Source organism: Sorghum bicolor, chromosome 3 (assembly GCF_000003195.3).
Source record: "Sorghum bicolor cultivar BTx623 chromosome 3, Sorghum_bicolor_NCBIv3, whole genome shotgun sequence".
NCBI classification, from domain to species: Eukaryota; Viridiplantae; Streptophyta; class Magnoliopsida; order Poales; family Poaceae; genus Sorghum; species Sorghum bicolor.
The window spans coordinates 458,586-478,585 of NC_012872.2; the positions used below are offsets into that span (position 1 = coordinate 458,586).

At 45.5% G+C, this 20,000-nt stretch overlaps 4 protein-coding genes and 1 non-coding gene across 9 annotated transcripts; 1 reads left to right on the top strand and 4 right to left on the bottom strand.

Moving 5' to 3' along the window:
- LOC110433893 (25.3 kDa vesicle transport protein-like) lies at nt 864-5,040 on the top strand. Its single transcript, XM_021456911.1, has 6 exons — nt 864-1,077; nt 2,337-2,575; nt 2,898-3,058; nt 3,153-3,299; nt 4,087-4,163; nt 4,608-5,040. The coding sequence occupies exons 2-6, from the start codon at nt 2,388-2,390 to the stop codon at nt 4,689-4,691; spliced, it is 657 nt and encodes a 218-aa protein (XP_021312586.1). The 5' UTR covers nt 864-1,077; nt 2,337-2,387; the 3' UTR covers nt 4,692-5,040.
- LOC8078090 (ras-associated and pleckstrin homology domains-containing protein 1) lies at nt 5,609-7,475 on the bottom strand. Its single transcript, XM_002457014.2, has one exon. The coding sequence runs from the start codon at nt 6,873-6,875 to the stop codon at nt 5,892-5,894; it is 984 nt and encodes a 327-aa protein (XP_002457059.1). The 5' UTR covers nt 6,876-7,475; the 3' UTR covers nt 5,609-5,891.
- TRNAE-CUC lies at nt 9,199-9,271 on the bottom strand. The gene has a single exon. It is a non-coding gene; the product is annotated as a tRNA-Glu (tRNA).
- Nucleotides 11,232-14,156, bottom strand: LOC8078091 (probable pectinesterase/pectinesterase inhibitor 61). Its single transcript, XM_021457862.1, has 3 exons — nt 14,010-14,156; nt 12,828-13,033; nt 11,232-12,777 (listed from the first exon to the last, which is right to left on the bottom strand). The coding sequence occupies exons 1-3, from the start codon at nt 14,154-14,156 to the stop codon at nt 11,232-11,234; spliced, it is 1,899 nt and encodes a 632-aa protein (XP_021313537.1).
- LOC8078093 (B3 domain-containing protein Os01g0234100) lies at nt 13,574-19,328 on the bottom strand. 5 transcript variants are annotated; one of them, XM_021455695.1, is made up of 12 exons: nt 18,793-19,328; nt 18,591-18,709; nt 17,810-17,900; nt 17,543-17,643; nt 16,925-17,092; nt 16,382-16,471; nt 16,058-16,162; nt 15,761-15,795; nt 15,534-15,657; nt 15,003-15,209; nt 14,691-14,784; nt 13,574-14,580 (listed from the first exon to the last, which is right to left on the bottom strand). In XM_021455695.1, the coding sequence occupies exons 3-12, from the start codon at nt 17,853-17,855 to the stop codon at nt 14,222-14,224; spliced, it is 1,329 nt and encodes a 442-aa protein (XP_021311370.1). In that variant the 5' UTR covers nt 17,856-17,900; nt 18,591-18,709; nt 18,793-19,328; the 3' UTR covers nt 13,574-14,221. The 5 variants fall into 5 exon arrangements, with proteins under 5 accessions (XP_021311370.1, XP_021311369.1, XP_021311371.1 ...); XM_021455694.1 differs by having other exon boundaries at nt 18,591-18,716; XM_021455696.1 differs by having other exon boundaries at nt 16,382-16,438; nt 18,591-19,328.

The window sequence follows — 20,000 nt, forward strand, 5'->3', positions numbered from 1 at the left end:
AGGTACAATGATATAGCAGCAATTTGTAGTAGAATAAGATCAATGCACCTTCGACACCATATTTCGTAACTAGCTTCAATTGTTGATTAAGTGCTAGTTTGTTAGGGCTTTGGATCTCTCAAAAGGGCTAGCTCTCCTTTGTGGAGCTAAAGCTGTTTTCAGAAAATGTGTGCCAAAACAGGTTGTAGTGGTAGTTTTTGTTATGTTTTGTGCCAAGTTTGTGATGAGTAGATAGGGGGAAAACACTTGTTTGCGGCTTGAGCTCCTAGATAAAAGAACCGCTCCAGCTCCTCCTGGTTTCTTGCCGGAGCCATTTTAGCACTCACTATTTGGTTGCTTCACGAAAGGAACTGCAAAGAGCTACAATCGTAGCCATGCTAAACGCACTCCAATCTGCATTTATGGAGATATAGACTATAAATTACTAGATGCGTTTGCTTGAAGAGAAGAGAAGAGATTGGGCCAAAATCGCGTTAGTCTCATTAAATAAACACCATTAAATTAATCACGATATTTATTTTTATTTTATAATAAACTTTTTGGAGATATAAATGTGAATACTATATTTTTTTTTTATAAATCTAGTTAAATTTAAAATCGTTGAACTTTGATGTGCATTTATTTTAATAGGTATCGAAGGTTCAGTGTCTCGGGCACAGTAACAACTAACGACTCAGACATCATCATCAGATTGGATAGAAAGTGGGCTGTCGATTCCACTGTCACCGACGGAGCCCGCCGGTCCAGCCGGCAGCGGCAGCCGCTCACGAGGCGCATGCTGCTGCCCCAAGCCGGAGCCGGCTGCCTTCAGGTCCAAGTCGAAACTTCTGCCTTCAGGTTGAAGCTTCCTCTGACCTTGGACTGGCTAGAGCCGAGCCGCCCTCTGTTGCGTAGCGTAACCCGAGTGCGGCGCGGCTTCCTCCCAGTCCCAATCGTATCGTCTCCCACGGGCACGAGCGCTACGGCAGCAGCGCGTCTCTCTCTTCCTCTTCCGGTGCTCGTGCTCTCCGCCCTCCGCCTCCCTCGCGCGGAACCCAGGCGGCCCCCGCCGCAGCCGCAGCTACGCAAAGGCGAATGGTAAGCGCCATCTCCCATCCCTACTCCCTCCCCAACCCGCGCCGATCCGCCGGTCCGCGCCTGCGGATCTCGCTTGCTACTCTAGTCCGCCGCCTAGATCTCGCTCCTCGTCGCTGCTTCTTCAGACTCCTTACTTAATCGACTCGGGTCGGGGCGCGCGATTCGATACCACCATGGCTTCAGGCCCCGGCCCCGCCTGTTCCTCTCGCACCACACGCCCGCACGGTGCATCCGCTACTCCCCCTCCCCCAACCAAGGGGACGGGACGATCGCGCCATTTCCGGGGATGACTTGCAGCTCCGTTTGCATGTCCTCCGCACTTTCCTTTGTTGCGGATGCTTGTTATTAGGCTGAGATGCCATGATTGCCCGTGCGTTTATGTAGGTCCCGTGTAGTATGTGTTTCGCCTTATATCCTTGATGATTGATGCCCACCTGTACGCATACACCATTGCTTGCTACTATGTTGCCGCGATTGTTTCATGCCACGGTGCTCCAGTGACCTGTATGGCATGGGTGCTCTTAGCATCCACCATCTATGCCTGTTGATCTGATACGCAACATGTTAGATCATAGCTGTAGCATCTGAATCATGTTCTGAGCTGCGAAATGTTCTAAGGTCAAGACTATCCATGTTTATGGTGCTCTGGACACCTTTAGTGTTTGCTTTCTGATATAGCTGGGCAATTTTGTTTTTTTTTATGTATATGGTCCCTTGCCGTAGCCCACACCGACTCAATTACTGTGAAGAATATGATATTATATGCAACACGGAAGTGTTTATTATTATTATTATTTGCTTTATCCTCGCACATTGGCCCTGATTTTACTGCCTGCATTTGTCTAGTGCAGTAGGCAACCTTGTTCTGAACTGCCATTTTTCTTCAAACACTGGCATAGTCGTATTGATTCTCATTGTTTTTTTTTAAAAAAAAAACATTTGTGGAACTGGAAAACATATGACTACCTCCTCTTGGTCCTGGGGTTTGTTCTTCCAGCTCCATCTTGTGATTAATGTCGTCAATTGTCTGCACTACCATTTGATCAGTCGCACCAGAGTGGTCAGTTAAGCTTCAAGAGTTCAAGTTGCAATCCTTGCGTACAGTTTGCACCTGGGTTTAGGCGATATGCTTTAACCTCACACAAACATATTGCCCCCTGTAATAAACCAGGATACACTGGCTGACAAAACAGTACATTTTGCAACTTATGGTTGATGTTTGACGTGCCTGAAGCATTCTTGATCTTGTTTTCATGCAGGTGGCACTTTTACATTACCTATGCTAGTTTGCCTCATGCTATATTTCCAAAATGGTGAAGCTCACTATGATAGCACGTGTCACTGATGGCCTTCCATTGTCAGAGGGATTAGATGATGGTCGGGATCTGAAGGATGCTGACTTCTACAAGCAGCAAGCAAAACTGTTGTTCAAGAACTTGTCAAAAGGGCAGCATGAGGCATCAAGGATGTCAATTGAGACTGGACCATACCTTTTCCAGTATCCTAAATCTTTACTCATTCGCGATATTCTTTGTTCCACAATTCCTCATTTGGAAACATTTACACAGCCTAATCAGATACTGTAATAAACTTACCGAGTTCAGATTCACTGTTCATCTACCAGTTCAAATTCCTTTAACCAGCACCCGCTTATGTGTGCATGTTATATGCTGATCATCTATCGCCAATTGCCATTTAGACATTGATGTGTGGATTACACTAAGTAAGCTCTATCACTAATGATGTATATTAATAAAATGATCATTTTCTGCACTAAAATTCTTGTGGTGTTCTAGTTGTGCCTTAATTCAATAAAACAGCTACATCATTGAAGGCCGTGTGTGCTATTTGACTCTGTGTGATCGTTCTTATCCCAAGAAACTTGCATTCCAATATCTTGAAGATCTCAAAAACGAATTTGAGAAAGTCAATGGCAGTCAAATTGAAACTGCTGCAAGGCCATATGCATTTATTAAATTTGGTATGGTTCTATGCTCATGTCTTGTCATTTTTTGTTCTCATTCCCTTGATATTCTGCTAGTTGATAGCTTATGTGTCTCTGTTTACTTGTTTAGATGCATTCATACAGAAGACCAAGAAACTTTATTTGGATTCCAGAACACAGAGGAACCTTGCCAAGCTGAATGATGAGCTCTACGAGGTGCACCAGATCATGACTCGCAATGTTCAAGAAGTTCTCGGTGTCGGTGAAAAACTAGACCGTGAGTTTGTCACTGTCATCTTATCTGCCTTATGTTTCCCTCATTATATATATCATATTTTTCTGGCATGATAGATAGACCTGTTTGGTTTCATTCGTAGATTCACTCTAAGGTTCACAATTCAGTTTGTTTTGAGCAAATTATGCTGCAGCACAATTTTGTACTGACCAGTATCTTGTTTGTTCCTTTGATGACTCTCTTTCTGTTTTAGATTTTGTTATACTAGAATAGACCCTTTGCTTTGTGACGGGTCTACAACAGAGAAACAACTGGAGATGTATGGAGAAAGTTTATGCCTTCATGGTGGAGCGTATGCTCTAAACAGATTGTTCTTGTAGTCATGGGCTTAGAGTGGAGGGTAAACTTTAGAAACCTCTAGAAGTTTGTAGTGAGGTTGATACTTGAAACCATTAATAAAAATAATGAAGCCTTTTGGACAAAGGGAAACATGTGACATGTGCTCTACCTGTGTGTTTCCTTTTGCTGTGATCTGCAATGACTTTTTTTTTAAAGTTTCTGCAATGACGTAGATGTGTTACCCTGTGCATTTTGGGAATACATAACCTCCTTCATATGGTGGTATGTTTGAACGCATAGACCTATATTGTATTAAGGATGGTTGGTTATGCTTCAGTTCAAACTGAAATCCGTAGCAAATGCAACAAAATATGCCAACCCATACAGACACCTAAAAAAAGGTTAATGTCCAGGTTATGATTGTTCCAGTATGCCTCACATGTACTTTTCACAACACAACTTTTGTTTAACAAATGATTTCTCTTTGCAGAGGTGAGTGAGATGTCAAGTAGGTTGACCTCTGATACTAGAATCTATGCAGACAAGGCGAAAGATCTCAATCGCCAGGTATGGTCCTGTTGACTGCATTTCCCTTTCCAACTTATGCATCAAAGTTGCTGAGCTGAATTTGGCTCTCTGAAGAGGATATGATATTAACTGTTCTACACGGAATTTCCTAATTTTAGTTCACTTTGCCTTCGTCCTAAGCCAAACTTTGACTAAATTTATAGAAAACCGCACTAACATCTACAACATCAAATTAGTTTCATTTAACCCACTATGAAATTTCTTAGTACATTTATTTGTTTTTTTATAGGTGTTAGTATATTTTTCTACGAATTTGGTCAAATTTAGAGAAGGTTGACTTAGGACACTAAAACCGAAGTGAACGGTAATTTGGAACAGAGGGTGCAATATACAGACAAGGAATATTGATGATCACGCATGGCATAGGGTTATATCTCGTTTCATTACCATGACATATGTTACTCTTGTCCTGTGATTTTTCAGGCCTTAATACGTAAGTATGCCCCCGTTGCTATTGTGATTGGGATAGTACTGATGCTCTTTTGGCTGAAGAACAAGATATGGTGACTTGGTGCATCCCGTGCTTCCTGAGTTGCCTATGTTGATCCTGGTTCAAAAGATGCTTCGATGGCTTATCCCGCATCTGCCGATTCAAGCGAGTACTTTAGCTGTCAAAAGCAAAACCGTGGTAGTAGATATTCTTGGAATTGCGCATTTCTATTGACCTGATCTGCATAGCAGTATGATAGTTTTCGTGAGCGCACCATGTAAGCGTCGGAAATTTATTCAGGTTGCTGACACACTTAATGCCATGTGTTGTGACACTTTGAGCACAAATTATTTATTTAACATGGCGGGTGTGCTGCTGGAGCCTGGAGGCAGGCTATTTCCATTTACAGATGCACAATCTGTTCAATGAGACGTGTATGCAAGTGAGAGGGCTATTTCTCAGAGCCACGAATCTCAGCCACTCCCTCAAATCTAAAGACGTTTTGGCTTCTTTTTTTTTTTTGGATCCATGACTTTTTCTGTTGTCTAGATGGAATACAAAAGCAAAGTACCCCAAAAAAAAAAATCTAAAACGTCTTGTAATCTTGAATAGAGAAAGCAGATTTTATTTATTTATTTTTGAATTGAAGAAAAAGTTGTGCATCTTAGAGGAGGAATGGAAGATCAAGGGATGATAACTTGTTTTAAGAAATATATAGGGTTCATAAAGTCTAGAACCAATGGAGGCAAAGAAAGAAAGAAAGAGAGCACGAAGCCATTCCCAGAATCCTGCGACCGTGCCTGCCTGACTTTGAGAAAGTGTGCAGGGTGAAGTGGAGGGCAGAGACAGCAGCCCCCTCTGTGGCGCCGAAGGCTAATTCGGCTCACCTTCAAGTGAAGGTTGTGTTTGTGTCTCTAAAAAAAGGAAAATCCAAATTTGAAATTTCATACAAGTTATAAGCGAGTTAATATGTACATACACAGTTTCACCGGAATTAATCAAGACAACACTATCGTTAATTGGATCGGTACTACACAAATCCAGTATTACTACTACGAGTCGAGTAGTTTGTTTGCTTGTTTGCAAAGGAAACGTGGAATTCCGTACACATCTCCTTGAAGAAGAAGAAGAAGAAGACAAATGCAACAAGAATCCAAAACCACCGACGATCGAGGGAGGAAATGAGGAATAGGAGGATATCGTAACGTAACTAAAACAGCGGGAAGAGAGCAGCTATGGCTATCTACTACTAGGGGAGTATGCTACTGATGAGAGAATCAGCAGCGGAAGCCGATCACGGTGCCGTCGAGCGGCGAGACGCCGACGCGGCAGAGCTTGGCGGCCTGGACACGGTGCGTGAGGACGCGGAGGACGTTGACTCTGCCCTTGACAACGAGCAACGAGTGGACCTCGATGACCGCCGGCGGCTGCTGCTGTGACTGAGCGGCGGACGCTGCGTCGACGGCCCCCCCGAGCATGGGCGGCTGGGCGGCGACGGGGATGGCGGGTACGTCGAAGACGGCGGACACGTGCTTGGTGGTTCCACCATCGATGAGGCCCGCGGGGATGTAGACGGCGCCGAGTTCCCCGCCCGCGTAGGCGACGCGGAGGGAGCTGTCGAAGTGCGCGAGCGGGGACCGGTTCGGGTTGCGCACCGCCGCCGTCTGCTCGAACGTGAAGGCGACGGTGCCGTTGGACGCCGAGAAGGACGGCAGGCGCACGGCGGCCACCGCGATGTCGGGGGGCCGAGGGCGGTAGAGCAGGAACAGCGCGGTGCCTGCGACGCCCGCTGACAGAAGCAGGAACGCCGTCGCGACGAGGCAGGAGGATAGCGCGGAGGAGCACGGGGATGTTGACGGGCGGCGTGGGGGTGGGAGCGGCGGCGGCGGAGGGTGAGGGGGACGGCGGGGGAGCTCGTCGGCGGCGCTGCCGGCGGGGTCGTAGTTGGCGTACGCGTGTGGGTGTGGCGGCGGCGGCGGAGGAGGAGGAGGCCTGGTGCTGGCGGTGGGCGGGTCCGCTGGCGACGGTTGGTTGCTGTGCGAGCGGCCTGGTGGCGCGGGCGGCGGCATGAAGAAGGGGCGGTCGCGATCCGGTGGTCGTGGGCGGTGGTTGTGCCCCGGTGGCGCCGGCGCCGGCGGCGGCATGAAGAAGAGGCGGCCCGGCCCCGCTGGTGGTGGGTGCTGCCTGGTGAATTCCCCACCTCCTCTGGCGGCGGCGCCGGGGAGGTCGCGGCGGCGGCCTGTGGCTGTGGGTGGGTGCATGCGTGTCGCCGTGTCAGTGTGTGGAAGGTAAGGTAAGGTAAGGTTGGAAGAATCGGATGGAAGGCTTTTAATAGCAGCAGGAGATTGTTAACGAACGAATGAATATGATGAGATGGTGGTTGGCATGTGCGTGCTCCTCCTCCTTCACTGTCTGTCACTCCCTCCCTGCCGAGGTGAGGTGAGGATTGATGCGCGCGGAAAGCACGCACGCCAAAGTCCTCGCTCGCTCGCTCACTGCCTATCAGTATCACTAGTCACTGGGAGGGACTGGGAGAGTGAAGTGAACTCAACTCAAGTGGGCTCTCTCATCTATCAGACATGGCCACAGTCTTCCTCCTCCTCCTTCCGGCTTTTGGAGGCGGCTGCCTTGCTGCTTTTACCGGATAAACAAACATGTGTGGTGCCCACACCAAGGAAGCAATCTTGTTCATCCATGGACCATGGGTGTGGTGCATGATCCAAGGGAGCTCATGCTTACTGCAGCAGCAGCAGCGCAATTACTTGGATCATCACACGTACCGTAATGACGACGTCTGCTCGCTCCGTCTTAGTATATAGGATCAAGGTACGTATTATGATGACTTACAAAGGTTTTTGTACTGAAAATTAAGACTTCCTACATGCATGATAGCCATGCTTAAATTGGCGGAGCTTCCCAAACGGAAAAAAAAACATAAATTGAGGAAAATTATTGTATCTACTTCAATCCACGTATGTTGCAGTGGATTGGAATGAAGCTTAGTTTAATTCCATTCAAATCCACTTCAAATTTGTTTGCATACGCATGTATTCATCTCAATCCACATACGTCGAGGTGGATTTGAGTGGAATTAAACTAAGTTTCATTTACTCAAACAAATATGGATTGAAGTGAACACACGTGCATCCAAACAAGGCCTTAATTAGGTTTGATTTATGGCCACATTGCTATTTTCTTAAGTTATCTTCAAAAACTTTGATACACATAGTATTACAGCACGAAAGGAATACAACTCATTATGTACTCTTCTGTTCTACTGTCCTACGTACTTTATAGTTTCTTTCATTCAAAGCATATGACCCTTTTTTTTCCCCCTCAACGTACTATTTTTCCATTATTTGGCTACTTCAGTTGAGCCTAGCCGATCAAGAAATATCCGTATGCAGTTAGTTACTGTTGACAAACCAACAACCAATATGATACGTACAACACCAGAGACGCATGCATTCTTAAACAAACAAACACCTAGCAGGCAAGCAGTCCGTAGATGATTTGTTTCTTTCGTCCCTTTTTTCCCTATTTCTTTCCTTCCTTTTGTTTTGGGCAACATCCATCCATCCAAAAGACCAAAAGCGAAGCGAGGTGTCTCCTCTCGTGAGCGAGGATTAGGATTAGGAGGCTTCTTAGTCTTCACGCAACGTCGTCTCCTTCTATATCTTTCCTTGCTTTACTGCTTTGCCTTTGCTTTGCCTGGACCTGGACAGACACCAGCTTCCTGGATCTTTCTCTTCCTCCCAGCTCAGAAGCCTTGCTTCTTTTCTTTTTCAAGCCTTTTATTATTTGCCTTGTTCCCAAGATGAGCAGGCCGCCACCAAAATCATTGTTACTACATATATGAAAAATCAGGATGCATAAAAGGCCCCCCAGTCCCAAAATGTAAAGATCAGGCTTTCAGGCCAAACTAACATCACTATATGAAAATCAGGTGGAGATTTTTTATCCCCCCGCTGATGAAACTGCAACCAAAGCTTAAAAAAAATAGCTTCAAAAAACTTCAACCAAAACAAATTGTTACTATATATTATCATTAGACAGAATAGCCATCTTGACCTATTACTCAAGGCTCAGTTTCATCTTTAAACTTTTAAAACGGCCGTTTTAGTCCTAGTTTTAGACTCAATTTCATCCCAGGTTCTGAGATGAAATTGAGCTTAAAAGTAGAGTTTGATTACTAAAACAATCATTCTAAATGTTTAGGATGAGACTGGACTTCGAGTAACTATTCTGCCTTATTATTACAAGGTGAAGAACTGAAGGTGAATCCAAGCTCTGTATATCCATCCATCCATCAGTGCCTGAAAACAACTCTAGCAGGCCTGCAGGTTGGTAGGGTAAGAGTGTAAGACCGTAAGGATGAGATTACGAGGCTCAGGATCTCCATTCTTTATATTTATTTACTTATTTATATTTCATCCCAAAACGGGACAGACACGAGTGGCGTGCGCAAGTACAGTACATCACACGATGTATGCATCGGAAGCACATCATTTTTCTCTCATCAGATCAGAGAAAAAAAAAAAACAAATGAACACATCAGCCACTGACCGAAATGAAAAAAAAAATTTCCGTTGCCGGGACTCGAACCCGGGTCTCTCGGGTGAGAGCCGAGTATCCTGACCAGCTAGACTACAACGGAAGTTGATGCCTGGTTTGTTATTCCTCTACTTTTTCCATGTCATAATACAGAAATAGTACAATAGCACCACTGCAACAGAAATTGACACCTGGCTTGTTGACTTTTTGGACCACAAATTTAACCATTCATTTTATTTTAAAAAAAATTTATACAAATATAGTCAAATTTAAGTTATCCTTGAAGAACATTTATTAATAAACCAAGCCATGATAAAAAGAGGTGATATTTTGCATAAATTTTTTAATAAGGTGAGTGGTCCAATTTGTTGTTAAAAAAATCAAACGTCTTATAATTTGAGATGAATTGAGTAATATATAAGTTAACTGCAACAGTCCAATAGAAGAAAGATTCATACTTTGTGCACCCTAGCCTTTTCTTTATTTGATAATAGCAATGGAGCTATATTCCATTATTGAACTAAATTTTACAAGCAAATTTAAAGTTGTGTTTGATAGAGCTCTGGCTCCTTTATAGTAGTACAATGTAACGAGGAATTGTTTCTCTCTTCTCTTAAAATGAATTAGAAATCGATAAAGTCACTACTTTTGGTTTCGCTGGCTCTGACTCCTCAGTAAATAGTGTAGCGTGGAGTTGTTTCGAACCATGCCAAACAAACCCAAAGTTTCTTTTTTTTTAAAAAAAAAAACAAAGATGAGATCGGCATCGAAGCAACCAAAGGAAATGAAGCATTTAGTGTACGGCCCACGGGCAATGGCAGGCAGGCTGTGAACTCTGGAGCCCAGCCCACGGTTCCATGTTGGGATTGGTTACTAGTTCCAATTTGATACAAATTTATTTTTTTTGTGAACTTGTCGAAATGTGTTCCTATTTATTGATAGGCTTTTGGTTTACGTGGCCAATTGCAGCGAGTGCTTGTCACTAATCGTGTAGGGAATTTTGGTCTGATATTAGGAATTGTAGGTTTTTTTAGATAACGGGTAGTTTGGAGTTTCGGGATTTGTTCAAAATAGCTAGCATTGTCAATGCAAGCACCATGCATGGGCCGGCTGAAACCAAACTATAACAAATAAAGGCCCACAATATATAACAAGTTATGTCAAGCTACATCACCACTACAACAAAAGACATGCTCGTGACTCGTGAGTCGTGAGGCATCCACTTGCTCAAACTTCCACCCCACCCACCCAAAAAAAAAAAAAAAAAAACCCTGCTCCAACTGACCCAAATCCTCAGCATGCAATCAACTCCATCTTCCTCAGCCTACAATCAACGGCAACGGATCTAGTGCAAACTTATCTTCTGTGCAAACTGTGCAAACTCTAATCTAGACCACATGATGTTCATCCAAAGGGCACGGAGAGATTGGGTAATTTTGCACTTAACCGTCCGTCCTTAATCACACTTTTACAAATCTCTCTTTCCACCTCTCTCATGCGCCCCCTTGGATCAACATCCTGCGGTCCAGATTAGAGTTTGTACAGTTTGCATAGAAGATGAGTTTGCACTAGATCCGTTGCCACAATCAACAGGGCCATCTTTGTTTCCGCTTATAAATGATTTGTTATAGTCGCCATTTCACAAAGATTTTGTTTTTTCAATTCTCGATTGTGTTAGTTCAAAATTCTAAAGCGGTGGTTGAAAGAATCAGAAAAAATGAAACTTTGGGTCACATTCTCACATTTTTTTTAGTGAGAATGTGACTATAAGCAGAAACAAAAATAGCCAGAGACGACGCTCATCATGTGATTGAATTTCCAATGAATTTAAATTAGGTGCCATCACAATCGCATCATTCAAATTTGATCTCAATTAGGCCTCCTGAAAGGCTGAAACTAAAACATAATCATGCATCCGCGAACCATCCATAACTAATTATATATATCCTGCCATCTACATTATCATTTCCGTCCCTCCAAAATAAATTAGTTAATCCTAAAAACCTTATCTAATTAAACCAAACCACTAGACTAATAACACTACTCTGCGATGCATGCATGCATCACGCGGTCAAGCCGCCGACGAACGGCAGCCCGGTGGCCGGCAGCCAGGAGTAGCCGGCGATGAACCACCTCACCGTGAACTCCATCGCCTCTTCCGCCATCGTGATGACGCGGTGTCCCGGCCACGCCACGCGCCCCTCCAGCGCCGCGCCGGGCCCGTAGTTCTGGTACTCGCCGTAGTACACCGTGTCGTCGGGCGCGCCCGCCGACGCGTCCCACGCCAGCCACCCGGCGGCGTCCACGTGTTCGCCGACGTACGACATCATGTACACCACCCTCGCGTAGGGTTTCCACGGCCGGCCTAGGTACGTCGAGCTCGCCGGGTACTCCGGCGCCGGCACCAGCCGGCAGGCGTGCACCGAGAACCCCGTGCTCTGGTTCGGGTCCGCGCGCCCCTGCGCCGTCACCGTGTTCTTCTGCCCCGGCAGCGGCCGCCGCGCGCGCAGCGTGCAGTTCTGCAGCACCGCCGCCGCGTTGCCGAACACGGCGTCCACCGTGCCGGCCACCTCGCACTCGCGGTACAGCTGCCGCTGCGCGTGCGCGTAGAGCGTGTCCTGGTACCCCACCACGGCGCACCGGTACGCCACCGCCCTGTCCGCGGTCACCAGCAGCGCCACCGCCTGGTGCTCCCGGGGCCCCGCGCGGTTCTCCACCGTCAGGTCGCGCATCATGAACCCGTCCCCGGACACCGACAGCGTCGCCGTGTCGAACGTCCTCAGGCCGTCCGCGACGCTGCGCCGCCCGACCACCACCGTCTGCCCGGCGCCGTCGCCGACGAGCATCAGGTTCGTTTTGTTGCGCGCCACCTTGACGTTCTCGCCGTACACGCCGGCCTTGATGTAGATCACGACTCGGCGGGCGCTGCGCACGGGAGCAGCCTCCACGGCGTCTCCGATTCTCTGGTGCGTTCCGCTGCCGTCCATGGCCACCACCATGTCGGGCACCATGTCACCGGTCGGAACCTCCAGGAGCCGCCGATCGCTGTGTTTTACCCAACTTGGCGCCGGAAAGGTGAGGTCGCCGTGGCCGCTGCGGGCTGACAGTAGCTGTCGTTTCTGGACGGGGAGGCCGCCGGAGACGACCGGTGCTCCCCACGCCTTGAAGATGGCGAGGCTGTTGCTTAGGTGCTCCATGAGGTTGCCGAGGGATCCAAGCATCTGGGCCTTCACGGCGCGGCCGTCGTCCTTGCCGTCGGCGTCGACTTCTTCATGAAGGCCGTCGCGGCACGTGTCGTGGTACGTGAGCGCCGCGCTGAGCCAGGTCATGACGTCGTCGTGCGCGATGGCGGCCGCCGCAGCAGCAGGCGCCGTGACGGCGGCGACCGAGCGGCTGAGTAGGTCGGCCGCGGCCTCCAGCATCTCGAGGCAGTCGCTGATGCCGTAGCCACCAGCACCAGCGGAGCGGTCCAGCGGCGCCCGCGCGGCCACGAGCTCCGTCGCGTCGGCGAGCGCGTCCGCCACGCGGCGGCGCGTGGCGTCGAGCGACATGGGCACGAGGAGGTCGGCGTCCCGCGCGGCCGCCGCGCCGGGGAGCGCCGCGAGCTCGCTGACGCACAGCGCCGGGTACAGCGTGGGCCCGCACGTGCGCGTGATCGCCTCGGTAGTAGCCATGAGCGACGGGCCATCACCCGGCGCCGGCCGCACGGCGAAGTAGATGGCCAGCGAGACGGCGACGGCGAGCGCGACGCTGATGACGATGGACACAAGGATGGTGAGCAGACGGCGGCGGCATCCGTGCTGGGACGACGACGGCGGCGGCTCGGGTAAGCCGAGCGTGATATGGGCCATGCATGCAACGTTCGCTCGAGCGGTGGTAAAAAAAAAAAGAAAAAGAAAAGCTTTTCCGTGACTACTAATTTGTATGTCACGGTATATATATGGTATTGTTACGTGGTAGAATGGAAACTGGCATGCTTGATTGATTTTAATAATATCCCATGATTTGATCTTTTTTTTTTCCGAACTCACTAACCATTATTGGATCCAGATCATTATTAGGTAGTTTTGTTAGATTTGCAGGATCATTAAGCTCTAGCTAGAACACAACATAGGTGATGAAATGTGCTGCTCATACCTTCGTTGGAGTTGGTCATTACGTACAGCAGGCAACAAACTCAAATAGAAGAGAGGTTTGGGAAACCCTTCCCAGTGCTGCTGCAACTGCCTGATCAGTGCAGGCTTGAGTGTGCTCTTTCGCATGCTAGAAATGGCTCTGGGGTTTTTATTTACGGCCAATTTTGATAAGAAAGTCCACGATACAAACAACCTATTATCTCTTGTTTTCTATACGAGCGATAGCTAGCTTCATCATCATCATCATCATCATACAAAAGGTCACATGATTTGCCATAAGTAGAATTTTATTTGGGATCCGCACCTGTTCGCGCACTGGCCACTGGCATCACCAAGTGTTTCTCCGATGGACATGACCACAACACACACGAGCTAACAGAAACCTAACAGACATTTACAGCGACGGATGAGCGTCGTAGTTACTACTAATACTAACATGACATGACAGCAGGAGTGTTGTTGTTACTGTTACTGTTACCCACCTAGACTTTGAGCCCCTACTCTGCGCTGCGCTGCAAGTATGCAATGCAACAAACTTGCTGCCAGTGTCCCTCAAGGTGCACACAAAATGTGGCGCTGCGTCCCTCGCCATTACCGGTTACTAGCAGCAGTCTCACCACACACCTTCAGGCTTCAGTGCAGTAGCCTTGCAGCCAGTCGCTCCACCTTCAGAACCACCAAGATTCACCATGGTGCAGTGGCTACCTCCTGCAGCGTTGCGCCGCTCCTATTCACCCTCGCCTCCACCTCCTCCATGTCGGCATCAATCTTACTCAGAGCGTCCTTCACGCTCCCCAGAGCAAGCTCCAGCGCCTTCACCTTCTCCGCGGCACGGGCCTTCTCCGCACTCATCTCCCTGTACTGGTCCCTCGCCTGCTGGGCCTGGGAACACACACCAAGGAGCTCATCCACGCGCTTCAGCAGGAACCCGACATCCATGCCAAGCAGAGCCACGGACTCCAGGGTCTTCTTCCACACCAGCAGGTCCTCGTGGGAAGGCGACCGCTCCGCCGTGCACGCCTGGATGCCCTCCGCGATGCTGACTGTCTCCTGTGGAGGAACGCCTTCTGGGAGCGGCACAGCTCATAGTATGTCCTCCGCAGGGGCTCCTGAAACTTGCAGTCGATCACCAGTCTGTCCACGATGATGCTGAAGTCGCTGAAGCTCGTCACATCACCAAAGTCCATGTCTGAATCCGAGATCCTGAGCCTGCCCGCTTTGTTGATGACGACATTGTCATCGTCTGCAGGGACACTGTGCTCCACTCTGGTAGCCTCTGCAGCATCAGAAAATTCAATTTACGAGATTTAATAGTTATTTATTTATTAGACCATGTCCATGTATCAAAGGGTGAGATTCCTTATTCCAACTCCAAGAAGAACTTACTTGATAGTAGCTTCCCTTTCTTGCGCGCTTCTAAATTCAGCAGACTGATTGCTCCATCAGTTGCTGTAAATTCATTAGCTCTTATTATGTATACCTGAATGTAAAACATACAAAATAATAATTAAAATATCATTGAAGAGATGGGGAGGGGTGTTTATATTACATCTCTAAAATAAACTTGACCATTTAATTTTCTGTTTTTTTTTTCATTTACACCCTTAATTGTCCAAGTGTCATTTCTGGATCTACCACTACTTATGAACAGATTACTGAAAAAAAAATATTTTGACAAGACATGGAAAAAGAACTTGCCTTAAATTTCCTTGATTCCACAAGCTGGAAAACCAAAACATCGCCAACTTTAATATCATGTTTAATTGCGAAACCTCTCCACCCACCACTTAGTCCCTGCCTGGAACCTAGATACGTTGTGTGATGATCCTCTCCATTCTCATCTTCTAACATAATTCCAGTGTCTTCCTTTGGGAGATGCTTGTTACAAAACTCAGTTGGCATACCCTAGGAGCAGAACACAAAAGTTCGATAAAGATTAAGCCAGAAAAGGGACAGATCCCAGATGGATTGTACAATACTTGTGATATCCTCTGCAATGTGCAGTGGCCTAGTGGGTGGCTGCAAAAAGGACACTCTGCGTGCTTTAAGATCCTGAGAGTGATGTGGTACTTGTCACGTTCTTAGTTAATTAATCTTAACAGTTTCAATGTTTCTTCAGGATGTCTCTCCTGGCTTTTTTTTTGTTGCATAAGTTGTTCTTAAAAAACAATGGTCAAATCTTTAGCATTGGTCAAACATTCAAATAATTAGTAAGCAGTAGCAACTTACAAGCCAAAACCCCCGGATGACATGAGATGGTAGCATAGCCTTGGTAAAGCTAAGATGGTTTTCTGGCAACTTCGCCTGTACCTCCTTAGCTCTAGCCATAGCGGATCCACAGTTGCCGTGAACACTGGAATTAGATTAAAGACGTAGGTGAGCAATTAAACAATTTTGACAACTTCAGATGCAGCTTACTTCTGAGAAAAGGAAAAACATAAGACAAGAAGAAGTACCTAGCACTTAAAATTTGGCCATTAATATCAGATGCCTGTCAAGTTACAACATATTCATAATTAATCCATTCATTCAGGCTTGTATTAAGGCAAGAAAAATTGGAGCTCAAAAAAACACAGCAATTCTAGATAGAGCAATGGAGATGGAAGTAGTAAAGTCCACTTAACTAGTAATGTATGTTTATAAGAAAATTTGAGCCAGCCATACAAAATTTCTAAGCGCTAGGTTTTGTGGAAATATTTTTTTTCTAAGGACTATGAGATTATAAATGAAAACAGGAAGTGTGGATATCTTACTTCAGCAATGTTAGTGACACCAGTAATGATGTTTTGGGCATTGTGTGCCTGAAGGGCACCAGAAAGCTTTTTTTGCTCACTGTCCAGCCTCCTTGACTTCAAAGCCTTTCATGAAATGGAAACTGGGGTTTGAGAAAGCTTAAAATAAAAAATAAATGCAACTTCAGGCCATGAAAAGGAAAACAAGCTAGGATCAGTAGTGAAGCTGTGAATGAAGCAACTTCATATATAGTGAATTTCTGTATAAAAATGAAAAAAAAAGCTCCTGATATATATTTTTTTTGTAGTGATGCTTGCTTATGAATGGAGGAACAGTGTTCTTACTTTCAAAAGATTATAATTGCCCTCATCATCTGTATCACCACAATGAAGTACCGCTGGCTGGTGACAAACAACAATAGCAAGCTCATCATTCTGCATTCATTCAACAATATTATCCTGTGATGACAACATCAAACTAACAGAAGACCAAAACAAAACACATAGTCTATATATCACAGAGTTGCATAATATTGTTGAATTGATGGCCCAGAAGCTAGTGGGCTAGTGGCTAATTTCTGAACTTCATTTTAATGCAGCACACATAAAGGAACATTTTCCAGGTGGCACATTTGATCAAACATACAGCAAACAAAAGAGGCTTGGGGGCAACACAATCTACAATACCCATCAAATCAAAGACTACACTATCAGAGTAGTGATTCAGGGACCGACCAACATTCAGACTTCAGATAAAGCAGCAGCACCTCCTACAGTTTTGAAGTACATGAACAGGTGCTGAGCTTAATCAAAGAGACGGTGCTACTCTGAAGCCAGTGTTAGATTAATTTCACGCAGGGTCTCACCGTGGGCACCCCAAACACCAACCTTGTCACTGTCGCTGCAGCTGCTGTTGCTGGCACTGTCAAGCAAAGCGACCCTCTGCTTGACCAAAGCCACCTTCTGCTCCATCTTGCTCTGGGGGGACTGCTCGCCAGGTGGGCTCCCAATCCTGCTCTTGGCAGACTTGGAGCCAGGTGGCCTCCCCCTCTTCCTCTGCAGAGCAGCCCACCAAAACAGAGGAAATCAGGAACAGATTCGGTGCTCGGCTATCTGTCTATCTATCTATCATAACGAAATCAAAGATCAAAGCTTTCTGTGTTCCTAAATCGCATCTGGCAGCGAGTGGCAACAAATCGACCAAGGAGAGGAGGAAAAAAAATCTTGAGCGATGAAATGACAGTCTTTGCAGGGAACGAAGAATGCCAGAACCAGTAACGCAACACAGAGTGGCTGAGGAGTGAGGACTGAAGAAGACGAAGATTGAAAAAAAAAAAAGTGTGCCAACTGGATGTTAGTAAAAGAAAGTTAAGATCAAGACAGAGAACAAATATTTGAAAACAAAACGAAAAAAAAAACAAACAGAAAACAGCTGTGCGGGGGGTAGCTAGTTAAAGAAATGTAGTGCGAAAGAACAAAGTCAACGGGGGAAGAGAAGGAACTTGCTTTGAGTGGCGGTGGCGGATCATTCGCCATTGCCTCCGCAGCAACGCGTCGCTGGAACCCTGGAGGTGGGACGCCTTGCTGGAACTGGAACCCCGTCGTCGCTGCTCGAGGAAACAAGGCAAGGAATCGCAATCTGTTCAAGTCCAAAAAGTTGGATGGGTCTCTCTAGTCTCTCTATTCCGTAGAGAGTGGAGAATCTATAAATCTATAAAATGTCAAAAAAAAAAAAAAGAGGAAAAAGCTGAAGGGCACCAATTGTTGACATACAGTGTGGTTGATGGATTCCAAGAGACACGCGGCTGGCAATTTCCATTGCTGCATGGGCTTCTCCGCCGAACGCCGTTCAGATTTCAAAAACCTTCCACAGATACACGTATTATTAGATTGATGAGGTGTCCTGGTACAAGTGACACTTCTTTTTAGACAGAACATTTTTACTACAGAACATTTTTACTATACTCTCTCGGTCTAAAAAAAACTAATATTTTTGACTTTAAGATATCATATTTGACCGCTGGTCTTATTTAAAATTTTTGTATAAATCATAAAATAAATAAATCATTATTAAAGTATCTTTAATAATCAAATAATTCATATCAAAATAGAAGATATTTATATAAAACGTTTTAATAAGATGGATGGTCAAACAAAATGTTTAAAAGTCAACAATAACAGTTTTTTTGAGACGGATGTAGTATTTATTTGAGCTTATCGTGGTTAAAATCAACACTACTTTTCAGTCATAAAATATTGTTTTTCTTTCACAATAATTAGCATCAACATCAACAACAGACACAACCATCAGCTGAATAGCACGTTTACCGACTTTGAGGATTGAATTATTTTTTCAAAAGAAACGTTGAGACATGTGAAGTGCTGTATTTGGGCTTCGGAATTAGAGTTTAGGATTTTAGGGTCTTTGTGATCATTGACACTAACGTTTTGATGAAATCGTTCTCTCATTTAGGAAATGCTTAATTACGGTACTAGGAATTTAGCATGCTTAATTTCATAATAAGAGGAAAGAAATAAAAACAAAGAAGCTCACCTGGCTACCTAGAGATGAACAATCTCACCAACCTTGATATCTAAGGCTCGAGAATCATGTTTAGGACTTCAGGGTCTTTGTGATCTCTGGCACTAACTTTTTGATGAATCGTTCTCTCTCTAAATGCTTAGTTCCAATCGTAGGGATTCAACACATGTAAGCTCATAATAAAAGAAAAAAAAACAAAAACAAAGAAGCTCACCTGGCAACACCAGAGACAAAGGACCTTACCACCCGTTAGATCTAAGGCTCTAGAAGAGGATAATTTAGGACTTCACGGTCTTCAGCACTAACATTTTGGTGAAATCTCTCTCTCTCTCTCTCTCTCTCTCTCTCTCTCTCTCTCTCTCTCTCTCTCTCTCTCTCTCTCTCTCTCAAGAAATGCTTAATTCCAATTACAGGGATTCAACACGCGTAAGCAGCTGATGATACGATACGAGAGAAAGAATGAAAACGAAGAAGCTCACTAGGTGACGACAGAGAAGAAGGACCTTGTCGGCCTTTAGATCTGAGGCTTCGAGATCAAGGCTTGACTTTAGGGGCTTCATGGTCTCTAGCATTGAGGAGTTGCTAGAGGGAGATTAATTGCCATACCAACCAAGAGATCGGGGGTGTTTAGATCAAAGACGTGGAAAACGCTAGGGGTCAGTAGCGTCTATAGCTAGGGAGAAAAAATAGATAAGACATGATGATATAAGGATGAGTGGTGAGGAGGTTAGAGGATTCTTCTATGCATGCGCTTTGTAGTTAGATCACTCCTCCCTTTCTCTTTTTCTTTTAGCCGCTACGATCCATAAGCTTAGGGGATATTTGGTTTGAACTACCCCTAATTCGATGGGATGGCACATCATGCTTAATTGCAAGCCATAATTTTGGTAAAATGAACCGATTTGCCATGCATAAGTGCAAGCCATAATTTTGATAAAATGACCTAATTTGTTATACATAACTTCAAGCCATAATTTTGATGAAAATGACCCAATATGTCAATGCTATACTAGTTATTAGTTTATGAAGAATTGTAGTGATAATAATGCCCATGGAAAAAGCAATAATGTGATGGTAATTATTATTACCACTCAACAAGATAAAAAATAATAACGAAAAAGAAAACGGATCACTTATTTCTCAAAGTAATTAAACATCCTCTTAAAAATTCGACTCGATGCTCGTTTTCACCCTTGTTTTTCTTGGAGGCCGCTGAACTTTCTTCGTGTACACATACGTGACAAGTTTTCAATCAAATTATTTGTCTTGTAGACATAAAAAAAGAGTTTGGAATCACGATGCACACGCTAACCAAGGCACGACACGGCTCAGGCCTTGTTTAGTTCTAAAAAATTTTGCAAAATCGACAGTGTAGCACTTTCGTTTGTATTTGACAAATATTGTCCAATCATGGACTAATTA